Below are 14,603 nucleotides of genomic sequence, written 5' to 3'. Positions count from 1 at the left end.
AGAACACAGTGAAAAAAGAGAATTGCAAGACTATGCCCATTGAAAAGAAAACAATTACATTTAATCAAATTAAAATTTCTGTGTTACTGAGGAATTTTTTTATAAAAGTCTTGGTTAATGTGAAAATAGGGTCTACATAAGGCCATCCACAATGTCTTTTTTTTAAATGGCATTTTTGGCCTTTCATATGTAAAATGCCAATCTCAGCTAATTTCAACTGAAGAATGTCTGTAAGTATATTCACAAGTAGCAGGAGTATACAATAGCAGAGTTATGTGAAATTGTGCCTCTTTTTTGAAGACTTTTGGTTGTCATCATTTCAATTCAGAGTTTCTTAATTTAACTCGGCCAAAAGCTTTAAGCTTATTGTTAACAGACACACAAAAAAGCTTTTGCAAGTATTTCCACTTAAAAAACAATATAAAAATATAACATTGTCCTTATTAAAAGCAAATTTTGCACTTCTCTGGTTTGGCATAAAGCACAAGATCCAACAAAGGTACAGGCACATGCATGAATGTGTGTTTGTGCAGTTAGTGCTTTGATTTGGTTCAACTGCAAGAACTGCAAATTTGTTCTCCAAAATTCTCCAAGCTTTTCTCACCTCTTAGACCAGGGATTTATGTACTCAAGACAGTCAGGATCCATGTTTCTTTCTACTAGCAAGCAAACTTTTTTAAGGTAGAAAAAAAGTACCTAAAAAAGCAGGTTCTGTACAATCAACACAATTTACCACAAGATGCTGTTGAAATCACGTTATCCAGACAATCTTATCTTTACCAGTAAGGGAAAAAGAAAATATCGAACACCAGCCTGAAGTAGAGACAAAACACATTATATTTACACTTGTCATGTCCAGGTTTTCCAAACAATAAAAAAATACTAGACCATGGATGCTAAATACAGGCAGAATTGGTGGTTGGAGACTTCAGGAAAGCAGTTAACAACAATTAAAGCATTATCAGTTGACTGTGCAAGTCATGAACTGCCACAGGGATACTCTGAATTTACTCCATTGGAGCCTTGTATTAACAAAGGATCTGCATAGCAGAGTATTATTTTACAATCTATCAGTGATCCACTTTGCTATGTATAAGTGATAAAACCAGATAAATTGTTTTTATTTAAAAAACAATTTAAAAAATAAAGTAAAAAATTAGTGATATATTGATCTCTTTAGAGTCCTTATGACAGGAAGAAATAATTTCTGGTGCAAGAATTAGTTCTGCTGTCTTTGTGCTAATGACACATACCTTATAGACATGAGATTTTCCAATGGGCTGACACAGTCAAATTTGGACTATTCATTTCTGGTGGATGAGGAAACAAGAATCTGTTCCATTGCTTTCATATACTGTGAAGTGTAACAACTATTATAAAAAGAAGAATTCCAGCATAGCTGCTATTGCCATATCTGAAGCCAGGACAAGCTGATGTGACACTGTGTGACATAGCAAGAATCAAAGGCCTGCTTGCTCTCAACAGGAACAGCTCCTGCTCATCTTGATGCACATTCTCTAAAAATCATTCTCTATAATTGTTGCTCTTCTACAACAAATTGCAGTATGAGAAAAATACCACCTTTCCCTGGGATGAACTCCCTCTGAAAGACTTCCTTGAGACTGCTATTCCCATGCAGCAGTCTGTGAGTTGGTAAGATATATAAATGGGAAGCTCCATAAATGGCTTCAGGTGTATAGGTGTAAGCTGCTAGTTTCTCTTCTGTTATTTTGCCATTCACCTGAAAAAGAGCAGAAAAAAATCCCACTGGCTGTGCAGTGCTTATAGATTTCCCTTCCTTTTCCCACAGCTAACGAGCCTACATCACCCTACAGAAATACACAGATCCAAACAGCAAAGCCAGACACATTCCCACTATAGAAATTTTCCAGAATCAAACCTTGACAAAACTTACTTTTAGGCCTTGAGAAAGTTATTTTACAGTCTTGCCTTAGTTTATCCAAATATAACTATAAAAATATAATTCTAATCCCATATGTAATATTGCACTGTGCTACTGAGATAGACTCAATCCCTGGCTAAGCCACCCAGAATCCTTCTATTCACTTTTAATATGCATGCCTTGTTTCCAAGAAACTGGAGGGAGATGTTGCCTCTGAAAAGAATTTAGGATTTTCTCAGCTACAATATGACTTTACATCATACTTCTCTGATGAAGAAAATGCTGTAAATTATAAATAATAATAAAGAAATAATAAAATATAGAAATAAATAATAATTAATGATAATAAAGAACAAATAATACAAATAAATAATAAATTAAAAAGAAATAAAATAATTAAAGGTGGCACAACAAACAATTGGACATAAAATGGAAATAGTAAACTTCAAACACTTTTAAAGAATTACCACCTGGTACTATCAACAATGTTTATATCTTAGATGAACTAACTGTGGAGTATATGCGGGTCTTGGAAGGAGATTTTTCCATAATAAGTATTGATATAAATTTTCAGAAGCAATTGATAAAAACAATTTTAATACCAAGTTATTTATACAAATACAAGTACTGAATCTTTCAGCAGGGTGCAATTCAGAGGTATTTAAAAGGTTTAATTTGTCTCAATTTGAAGTTCTGAAAAATTCAGTACTTTAAAATGAGAAGTCACTTTTAGAATGTTAGCCCAGAGTAAATAATCACAATAAAGCTTCAAAGTACAAGGGCTGAAATTTGATCAGGGTCTGTGAAAATGTCTTCTGCCACTACCATATTCATGGAGCCTTGCCAATCTCTTGACAAAAAAGGGAAATCTGAAGCCCTTCTGCAGATAATGATATTTTTTTTCAGGTTTCCTTTTCCTTCCTCTCCTTTCTTTCTATCTAGACTTCTCTGTAGCTCCATCACTACCTAATGGTATGGTTTCCATTATTTTAATTATGGGAAATAGTAAGTGAAATAATGGACAAATGTTGGCAAAGCAGTTTGCCTAAGGTCAGCCTGGGTCTGGCAGAGAAGGTGCCATTCAGAGAAAAGCAAATGCCCAGCTAGACCCTAGCTGACATGTGCAGTGCCACTTGACAGTGCACCTGGCACAAATGTTGTGGCTTTTAGGGAAGCTTATTAGCTGGCATGTATTTTGGCATAAATACACACAGCCAATTTGCATCCACTTGAACACACAAACCCTTTCCTAAGGAGGGTAGCAGGGAGCATCTCTTCAACCCTCAAGTGCTGTTCTCCAGGAATCTGTGCTGGTCCGTGCATGAATATAATAATCATCTTTTTTAGGAGGTTTCAAGCTTTTAAGATCTGGGAATCCATTCTCATCACACATTTCAGGGGCTGCAGTTAGCCCAACCAAGAGATCAGCAAGTGAAATTTCTGACTTACCTTTAGCAAGAAGTCAAGAGAGCACCCAACGCAGTCACCTATCCAATTTGCTTGCATTTCTTTAATGCCATACCACTCAGGGAGATCAGATAAAGCATCAAACATGGCCTGGAGCAACAAAAGAAAGAATGAGGACATTCAGCTTTTGTAAGCATATGAATTAATACTATGGGTTTAATTATAACTAAAGCAAAATGGCAAGGTGCTGGTAAAAACATTGGAAGAGGTGGTTTTATATTGCTGCTACCTCAAATTAATCTCTCTGAGAACAGAACTAACATGGTACAAGCCAGAGGGATGTCACTGCCAACAGAGACCCTCTTGTTATTAAAAGTGGCCTTTCTTTTGAATGGATTAGACCTGAAGATACAGGAATGAAAAACTGAGATGAAAACAAACACAGATAATATTCCCAGTGGTTGTAACTTCTGAGAAGTGTTGGTGACCTACTGAGCCGAACAAGACTTAACAGATATGCTTGCAGATACAAAGCCTAGATTTGTATTAGTAGACAATAGCCTAGAGATTGCAATCAGACAAAAGGTGTTAACATGTCCTAAAATTTTCAAGCTCTGGCTTAAAATAGCATGATATTTTCTAGCTATCTATTTTTTCATTTTTCGTATTGATATTTTACCAAGCACAACAGGCTGCAAAATTGATTGGGATCTTTAGGTTGTATCATCCTGCAAAAACAACACTAATCATAATAACAAAGGCTTGTACTAAAATAAAAAAAAATATATATATAATATTATAATATTAAAATTCTTATAAGCAACCAGCAACAAAGCTGGGTCTGGAGGGGGGTCTAGAGCAAGTCTTATGAGGCGTGGCCAATACACCTGGGAATGTTTAGCCTGGATAAAAGGAGGCTCAGGGAGGACCTTATCATTCCATAACTGTCCAAAAGGAGGCTGTAGTGAAGTGGGGGTCAGTCTGTTCCCTCAGGTAACAAATGATGGATGGGACCAGAGGAAATGGTCTCAAGTTGCACCAGGGGAGGATACTAGAAAAAAATTCACCATGGAAAGGGCTGTCAAACACTGGAAGAAACTGTCCAGGGAAGTGCTTGAGTCATCATCTCTGGAGGTATTCAGAAGACCCACAGACGTGGTGCTTAGGGACAGGGTTTACTGATGGACTTAGCAGTGCTGGCTAAATGGCTGGACTTGAGGATCTCAAGGGTTTTTTCCAACCTAAATGGTTCTTCTATACTATGCAGCAGTGAAGAAATTCAGTGTTGCCTCCCTTACTATCTATAATGTCCAACAGCCAACTTGTAACTTCTACTTATATTTGCACTCAACAAGAGATAAACCTATATATTTATGTGCTTTCTGATGTGTGGAATGGAAGCATGAAAGTCTATTTCAAATCAATTAGTATTTGTCTAAACAGTTTGAACAGCATGATTTTAATAAATGGCATCTATAACAATGTAAAGAAGACAGATAACTTAAAGTTCATCTTATTTTTCACTTCATAACACTTCACATTTTTGTTATGAATACTGTGACTGTCCAAAATCTTTACTTTGGCAGAAGTATAGCCAGAGGCATGAGTCATTTGGACAGATGGTGAATATGCTGAACAATTACAGTTAAAATCTAAGAATAAGGCAACATGTTGAATAATTTCTCCTTCAGCTGTGACTCTCAACATCAAATGTGCAAGCTCTTTATTATCTCAGTAATTACTAACAACCTGCAAGGATGGACAGTATCTACTATGTGCTGTTCAAACCAAACAGTAGGTAGGTGGATAATTAGTGAATGCACACTTAATTCTTCTCCAAGAATGCATTTCAAGTTCTCTTTTAATGACATATTTAACTAATTTCAAAGTGAGATGCAGAAAAGTTACTGTAAGAATTACTTTTTTAGTTACCGCTCTGCTGTATATCTGTCATTCAAAATATAACAAAATCCATGTCCTTTGTAAACCATAATATTACATCACCACTTGGGATTTTTATTGCTTTCTACAACTTTAAGAATCAAACCAATTTATTGATTATTTATAAATAAAAGAATGCTAGACTTTTGGATAGGTTTTTATTACACTATTTCTTTAATCAGTTTTAACTCTCAATTGCAAGCATGTTATATCAAAGAGAATTCAAAGTTTGGAGTATTCTCATTAATTGCACCGTTCCAGAAACAACTAAGCTCTATCTACCATGATCAATCTATGTACTGATGTAATTATGAAAGAAAAAACATAATTGGAGATATATATATTATATCTCTATACTACGTATGTATATCTCTACACATACACACAATATCTAGTTACACTCTTTGTAAGAACTTTATGCATTTTAGAAAGAATGAAATTGTGTCAATACAGGCAGAACTGGCTGTACACATTAGATATCCATTCTAATCTACATCACATTTTGCTGCCAGAAGCAGCTAATTGTGCATGTGTTCTACTGAAACTGTACAGTCTGTAACTGCTTGCCAGCAAAGCTTCCTAGATGTTCACTGCAGTATTCATACACCAAGATTGTCAATACCAGTGTGATAATGATTTTACTGTAATTCATTGGCCTTATTAGAAGCTACAGTATGAGTTAACCCAGTTCTTCTCTTGATAATGCAATTACTTCATGCAACTAAATACAGGAAGAGCCAACTTCATGTGAATGAAGATAACTAAGCTTACTCTGCATGATGATGAAGCCTACAGTGTTTGCAAACATAAACCTTTATAACCTAATTTATACATAAACAGTTTAGTGTGATAGGAAACAAAAACCCCAAGCAAACAAAAAAACTTCAAAAATGTTCAAAATGGATTTATGATACTCAGTTCGTTGTACTCAACAAACTCCTTAGGTTTCTCGTCAAGGCTATGAACTGCAGGTGAAGCAGAAAATGAACATGCAAACTATAAACAATTTATCTGGTGTTACAAGGCAAATAATATACAATATGCACACTGCTAGCGTGTTAGTAAGTGTTTCTGAATGGTAAATTATCTAGGGTACTCACTAGCAGCAAAGCAGAGATGCATCAGTTCTTACACACATGAATGCACTTGTACATCCAAAATTCATATATGCAAACTAGGACCTTTTAAAAGATAGCTTAAGGAAACCCTTTAAAAAAGCTTTTCATTTTCAAATCCAATTGCACTACACCCTACAAAATACATGCTCATAAATATATGCTAAAACTATTATTAATATTTTAAAAAATTACAAGTGTACTATTTGGGTATACTCTTAACCAATGCTAGCATAGAAATTCCTGAATATTTTAACTTACTATTTGGGAAGTTAAATATTAACTCCCATGAATTTTGCTTCCAGGCTATTTTTAAAAAATCACTGCCATGTTCAGTACAACATTTTCTCAATCATTAGAGTAGTCCCATGAATTCTGCTCCAAATTTTATTTGCAAATTGCCAGCCCTGGCAGTATTTAAGGCCAGGGTGGATGGGGCCTTGAGCAGCCTGGTCTAGTTGGAGGTGTCCCTGCTCATGGCAAAGGGGATTGGGAATAGATGGTCTTTAAGGTTCATCCCAACACCTTAACATTCTATGATTCTGTAATTACTGATAATTTCCATACAAAAAAACCCAAAAAACAAACTGATCCTTAAAAGTGTGCATATAACTTCTTGTTATTTCTGCCACAAATTCGTTAACTTGATTTGCTAACACAGAGAAGACAGTCAGTAAGAAGACTCCCAGCACACAGGCAAATAAACAAAAGTAAAACCATGCTGGAGTCAGCAGGGGACAAAGAACAAGAGCAGCATTTCAGTCCAGTAAGCAGAGAGTGACAAGATTACCAAATAAACTCAATTTTTGAATTTCTGATGATAACTTAATAGTGAAAAATTTGGAAACATTAGGTAGCAGAGTATTTCTGCTTTCATTTCTCATTACTCAGAAAGAGACATGAAAACCTCAAATGCAAACATCTAATTACAGGAGAAATTACTCCCATCTTAATTAAACATAAGTCAAGGAATAGCATAAATACATTTTGTCAGTCTTTCAGATCTAAAGATAGACAGACTCAGGAAAAGCTAAAGAAATCAAAGTTGTGTTCAGGGATGAGAATGATTTAAAGGCTCTTACACCTGAAGAAGTTGGAGATTGAGGATAAATGTTTCACGGACTTTTTTACTCTTTCAGAACATGCAGAAAATCCTGGCACAGCCAGAAGATGAAAGTCAACTACCTCAGATGATCAGAGAGTAACTAAATCAAGATGAATTTGCTGAAAATTCATCAAAGACAATGATGACCAAGCCTAAAACTAGAAGTAACACATTGTATGTGAAAAACTGGTCTCACATTTCTAGCTGTTTAGTCTGCTGAGGATTATCACAGAAAGAGAACTTCAGTTAAGCAATTTTCAGGTAAAAAAGATCCAGAAAATCCAAGAACAGAAGTATTTTACAATCTCCCAAGAGAAGCTCAACTCCAAAAGTCCTCCTGCTTTAGTTCAAAGAAAAATTCTGCTGAACCCCTAAAAAATTCAGTCTTTGACTCCATGAACTAAAGGTTTTAGTAGATCAATACCAGCTACTAATTTCATATTTAGTGAGAGTGACTTAACTCCTCTATGATAATACATGAAATAAAGTGGAAAATCTAAATATAACCTATATAATCAAATGTATACTTTTTTTTTAAATGAAGACACTTCAATGAAGTTTGACAGATCTGCAAGGTAACAAGAAGATCAGAATAAAAACTTCAGCAAAAGGTCGCATTTCAGAAGAATTCAATTAGCAAAATAAAATTGCATTCTACTAAAAACAATAAAATTTAAAAGCTTTGCTTCTGATGAAGTCAAATAAGTATCTAAGCTCTGTTTGAATTAAAATGAAATTCTTCACTTCATTTGATCAAACTCCCCAAAGAGCAACCAAATATAAACTAAAGATTACACAAAATCATTTAATACAACTTAATATATTAACATATATTAAAGCACAAGAAATTAAAGCTAGGCTACCCACTGTTTTATTTTGCACTCTATTGCACTGTTCCAACTGTGATTATATGCTACAGCTTCTGCTGGCATTTAATATCTTCTTGTTTTACTACTTCTTCTTCTCCTTCCGTAGTTTCTGTCTGTACTATTGTAGGTCACTCTTGACTTTTATTTCCCATGTGTGAAGAATACTGAAAACATACATTAAAGAGGAGCAATAACACAGACACTGCGTATACTGAAAATTCTTTCTCATAAATGTCTGAACTGTCAGCAGTTTTCCCATTTCCTTACCTACAATTTATGGGCAACAAACACCTCTGGTGTGATTACACAGAGCTGAGGCAAATAAATGTTTCCTTAAAAGCAAAAAGTAAATCCAGACTTATTCTCCAGATTTGCTCTTCAAAGCTGTTCCTTGCTTAAATTTCTGAAGAGAAGATAATCCCTTTCTGAAATAATGAAGTATATATTTGTGATGAGTAACTGAATCCATAAATAGAAAAGCTCTTCAAAACATTTGCTATAATTTTTAACAGTATTAAGTATGCACTGTTTTGGTTAACCTCATACCAACAGGAACTTAAATGTACATTGCTGTACCATCAAATGAGATGCTGTGTTTAAAACAAGGTGACAAGACCAGCCTGGTCTGGATATCCACAAACAACTTTCTGCCTTGCCAAACTGACAAAACTGGGGGCATTTCTTAGGAATGAAGTGCTCAGCAAGCTGAGGGAGCCCTGCTCTTGGTCCTTGTCCAGGAGACAGCTCTCAGCCTGGCTCAAGAAGAAGTGCTTCAAATAGAGCTTTATCAGGCCTGCTGTTTTAGGAGAAGACAACTATGAGCTCGAGTCCAAGTGTGGGAATCAAAACAAAGCACACATAAAGAATGAAAAAGAGCCAGCATTTCAGTTCTCAGTGATGAGGCATTACCTCCTGCTATGAAATCCCAAGTGCTACCAAGACTCCTGACATCCTGAAATTCAGTACTTCAATCTCATTACATTTCATTACTATTCTGCTTAAGATCTCAGAAATAAAATACAAAATAAAAAAATCAAGCAAAACACAATTACATGAAATAATTCCAAATCTATTCAGATGAGGCAAAAAAGGCTGTCAGATGCAGTGCAAAGCCAGAGAAGAGTTGTAGTTCATTTGCTGTTTTCCCTCCACAGAGTCAGCACCATGCCCAACATTGTGTTCCTGAAACCCACAGAAAGTGAGAAGGGTTTATCTCTAAATGTCTTTACAAAAAAACGTAACTAAGAAAGGGTGCTACTTATCTGTATGGCAACTGTCAATTACATCAGTAGAATTTTTTGAATTAAACAGACTGCCCTACTGCTGTGCAAAAAGGGGAGATCATTTAAGGCAAAACTTGAAGTTTTAAAGTTGCTTCTGTTTCATTTTATTCAAGAAAAGATTATTTTCCAGCTATTTGAATGAACTTTCATACAGTAAAATATGGAAAAGAATTGTATAAATTTAATTTAGGAAGAACAGCATCTATAAAAAGACGAACCTTGCCAATTCTGTTTTGAGGACTCAGGTGACCATGTATAAAAACCTCCATAAAAGCAATTTACAGGTACACAGAGAAAATACTAACATTTACAGACAGATTTTTCCAATGAATCTGCCTACCAATTCAGCAGGGTAACCATAGCAACTAAATGTTTTAGCTTAAACATCTTAAATGCAAAGCCAACAATTTGAATAATAATGCCATCAGTTAAGGCATTATACTTTTATCAAAGAAATGTGTCAAAAGAAAAATAACAATTAAAATGTTCTCTAAAAATCAAAAAAAGCTGCTAGACTATTTCACATGTACTTAACAGTTTAAAAAATGGGTCACAATTACTTTATTACTTTTCATAAGCAAAATGCTTTCTGCTAAGCATTAAAAGCATGGTCAATATTTTTGCCCTTTGAACAAAACTCATTACCAGTGGTAAATTGCCATGTGAGCCAACACTGCTCTGTTTACAATTTTTATTTCAAGAAAGGAATATGAGATGGTGCAGTAACTACCAAAAAAAAAAAAAAATCAAAGCAAGTCCACAGGAGATGCTCTGGACACAACAGAAATGTGAAAAACAGTGTGTGTAGGAATGAAGCACTGGTTCCTGTAATACCCAGCTTCACAGACCACTAATAATCACGTAACTCCTGGCTGCCATTTGACCAGTAATGTAGGCACTGCAGATGAAGATTACTCTGGTTAGTTTTTATTTCCATTAAGGAAAACATAAAATGATAAATGGGCAAAAGAGAGGAACACAGATGACTAGAATAGATCGTCAGTATACACTATAAATAGGCTGAAAGTTACAACAAAATAGTTTGTGGATGCTACAAGCAGAAAATAAGTTGTATCCATACATATTGAGCCATTATTGCTAGCTGGTAATTTGCATGAAGAATTAAGGGCTAGAAGATGAATTAAATGTATTTCAAATGGAACTTTTTCTATGAAAGAAGGCCATGGAAAGACTTACAGTGCCTACATTACTGGTCAAATTTTCCTCTAAGCCACACAGGAATGGAGCAAGTTAACAGAAATTGTAGAAGCGAAGGGAGACGACCCATCCTTTGATCAGCATCGAACTCCGACTTATTGATCCAACATGCACATTTTGTAACCGTGTTAATTAAGTTCATACATATTGCAAAACCCGAGCTCATCATTGGTCACAGATTACACAGCAACCCCTCTTTTTGTTTTCAATACCTGTGGTTTGTTATTGAGACCAAGACTTGTTTTTTCTCATCCTGTTATGAACGGTTCTCAAGGCCTCCATGTTTGTCACTCTGCTTTCCCATACCTTATCCAAGGACAAGGTATTTACTTGTTATTGAAACAGGCTTGAGAACTCTTGCTGTTTACAGAAACGTGCCTGAGAAACAGGCTCGAGAATTAGCTGCTTACAGCTGCCTTTTACTTTTCCATCAGCTGTATATTTTCATGGCCTTTTGTTTTTCTTCAAGCCATGTCTGAGCAAAATTCTCCAACAATTTTCCGTTTTTCCTTTTTGCACAAGGAGGTTAGTCTGCCAGGGTCTCCCCATCAAGAAATAAAGCTTTTTTTTTTCCAAATACTTTCCCACTATCTCAATTTATAGAAAACCCAGGTATAACTTTGGGGAAGGAATAGGAAACAGATTTACAGAGAGCCATTTTTCAGAAAAAGGGTAAGGAAGGTGATACTTCTGACATTTGGTCTTGAATTTCTGTAAACTTTTCAGAAGAAATATTAGTCACCATTGAAGGCACAAGAAAAAGGTGACCAGAATCAAATACCTTTCCCTATGATACACCAAAACCAGATAAAGGCCTGACTGCACAAAGGTGAGTGAGACACTCATAGAATTCTAACCCTCTAGGTCTGAAAGTAGGCCAATCAGAAAAAAACACAAGTCTTCCCCAAAAGGTGCAAGGACTAAGTTACTCTTAGTGCCTTTCAATTTTTAGATTTCAAAATAAGATATAGTGGTACTTCAGTGGATAGCACAAATCTAGTCACACAGCTCACTGAAAGCCTGATCCACTTGGCTCTCTACCTTTTTCCAAACCCAGGAAAAACATCTTGCACAAAGAAGGATTAAATCTGCTCTGTGCCTGTGAACCGTGAGGAAATAAAGAGCCATGTGTGCTGGGATACAAATTCTGGCAGTACAGCCCAAAGACCAAAATGCTGCTCTGTACTGACAGAAAACATAGATTTTCATATCACAATGACTGTGACCACACTAACCTGACATAATCTTGTCTTAACCTTCTGGACACACTTAAAAAAAATGAATTGGACAAAAGATGTTCAACAGGTAATTGGCTCAAAAATGGGGAATTAAGGACTCAGGATCAGACAAGTTCTGGAAGGGCAAATTTCTATTTCTGTTAGTGTCTAATGCAAAACAATCTAGTCACACAGCTCTCTGAATGACCACGGATTTGAAATTGACCATGGATTTGAAATTCCCCATTTTATAATGCCCCCTCAGATTTCCCTTCTACAGGAGTCTGGCATATGAATTACCAAACAACTGACAAAAAAGGGAAGTGAAATCCATAAAGAATCAAATTGCTTTACTAATTTATCATTAGAGGCACAAATATCTGAAGTCTTGGAACTGAAAAGAATTTCAGGAAAACAAAGCTGTACTGGTAGTGTTTCTGGTCTGGTTTCATAAGCCAGCAAAATCTCTTCATGGAAATAAGTGTGTTCAAAATCAGGAGACATGAAATAATACCCCTTGCCAAAGTGAAGGTATCACCACCACCAATGTTATCATCCTGAAATCCTATTAGCAATTAAAGATCTTTAGCTTCTTAGAGAGATGTCTTTATCCTCCACTAAAAGGACTAACTCCTTAGAAATCTGGACCCTCCACTCCAAGAGGAAAGGTTCTGTAAATGATGAAAGTGAATGAAGGTCTCCCTCTCAATAAAGCCCATTCTCCTGGCAAGAGCTTTTGAAAAGAGGTGGGGAAGAAGGTTTGAGGAATAGGCTAGGAAGAGTGATTACTGTAACCAGGGTGTTCAATAAGGCAGGATAATGTGGATTCAGATGAAATGTCAACAGCCTGAATCCAAAGATAAAGGGGACAAAAGAAACAGGAGGAAGGATTCATGGGTTTTACCACTCCTGGAGAAGTACTGGCACGACTACCATAAGGAATGAAGAATTGTGTGCAAGGATGTTTTGAGGATAACTAGTCGAATTATTCAGGAAGAGAAGCCAAAGTTGTAGCATTTCAGATCTCTAATTTGGCTCCTGTCAAAATGCTAATGTGAAGCTTCCTGATTATTATGTCAGTGTGTGCAAAGAGTTTCTAAGAGACTGAAATACTTGGCCACTATTAGCTCAGATCCAGCCTCCCTCCAGTGGACTGTTTACAGCTGTGGCTTGCAGTTCATGGGCTGTTCAGAGTTGTATGGCCAAAACAGTCTTACTGAGAAAATAAACCACAGCATGCTGTGTTATCTAGTCTCTTGCAACTTGAAAGAAAAAAAATTACCAAAAAAAGGGACTTTGTCTTAATCTTCCAAACATGAAATCCATCGACTATCAGATATTGGACTTCATAGAGCAGAGCCTGGTAATCTGCTATTCTTATTTCAAGGTGGGGGGGAAGTTATTTTTCCCCCTCTACAACCAAATGTTTAAAAGCCTTGCCAAAAGAAGCAGAGTGAGACTGTTTAAAAAGAACCACAGCAACAAAAATAGGAGTGAATGGAGGGTGAGTAAAAAGGAAAATCCAAACCACCTGCTGATTCTTGGTAGCATCTGTCACTGTAAGTGGGAGAACATGTAGGTAATGCTTGCCAAAGCACTTCAGCTGGAAGCAGCATGGCATCATTCACTGATCTGGTTGTATCAGCTAGCACAGACCCTATGAATATCAATCACAAACTGAACAAAATTTTGGGAAACCTTCACAGAAATCTGTAGAGTACTCAACTGTCCTTTGCAGCAATGTTTTAAGGTTTTGTAGGAGTTGATACAAATGGTCTTCCTGAAATGAAAAGCAGAAGCAGCTCTTATTCATGTCACTAAGATGTTCAAGAACAAAAGGTCACCTGCACATTTGCCCCTCATGTAGGTAGGGAATATGGCAGCGTGCTGAGGTGACATCTTTGGGGGGAAGATGAGGGGGTGTTGTGGGGGCAAAAGTTCCGTCTTATCATAAGATAAGCCTGCTTACTGGGGAATGACATGATGGAATGATGGAGACGTGATCAGAGATTGTGCATTTCCTCTAACAGCATTTCTCAGGTAAGAGACTAAATACAAAAGATAAATCCTTCCTAGCAGAGGGTGGATATCGAGCAAGAGGTAATAATCCCATAAACCAAGGGTGTTTTCAAGGTTACTGAAAAGCTCCTCAGTCACGTCTTTTGGTCTTGATGAGTAAAAATTTATGGCTGATTCACCCCTTTTAAAGGGATATAAGTGATTGGGTACCAGCATGGATACAGACCAGAAATACCAGTCATTGCTTCCTACAACCTGTATAGAGACAATAGACAAAAGAAATAACAGTGGAGACAGAAACTCTAATGGAGCTCCAGCCTCAAACGGGGGGAATCAGTGAGTTGGTGCAGACCCTAAAATATCACAATGGTCAAAATGAAATCTGGTGACAAAGGAATTGGGGGGAAAAAGCTCAGAACATTGTGTTTATTTTGTGATGCTGCAGACATGCTCCATTTTCCTTCAGCTATTGCAAATGTTCCCTCCTTACTGCCAGAACAGGCAGCACAATCAAAAAACATGTATC

The 14,603-nt window shown here is 36.4% G+C and overlaps 1 protein-coding gene across 1 annotated transcript in view; it reads right to left on the bottom strand.

Moving 5' to 3' along the window:
- Positions 1 to 14,603, bottom strand: part of LARS2 (leucyl-tRNA synthetase 2, mitochondrial) — an 83,830-nt gene that overhangs the window by 39,938 nt on the left and 29,289 nt on the right. The window contains exons 8-9 of the mRNA XM_059472869.1: positions 3,353 to 3,460; positions 1,582 to 1,741 (exon numbers count right to left, since the gene is read on the bottom strand). Coding sequence (XP_059328852.1) covers positions 1,582 to 1,741; positions 3,353 to 3,460 — 268 coding nt within the window. The remainder of the gene's footprint in view (positions 1 to 1,581; positions 1,742 to 3,352; positions 3,461 to 14,603) is intronic.

This window comes from Ammospiza nelsoni, chromosome 1 (genome assembly GCF_027579445.1).
Source record: "Ammospiza nelsoni isolate bAmmNel1 chromosome 1, bAmmNel1.pri, whole genome shotgun sequence".
In the NCBI taxonomy this organism is placed as follows: domain Eukaryota; kingdom Metazoa; phylum Chordata; class Aves; order Passeriformes; family Passerellidae; genus Ammospiza; species Ammospiza nelsoni.
This window is presented reverse-complemented; position numbering and strand designations above follow the sequence as displayed.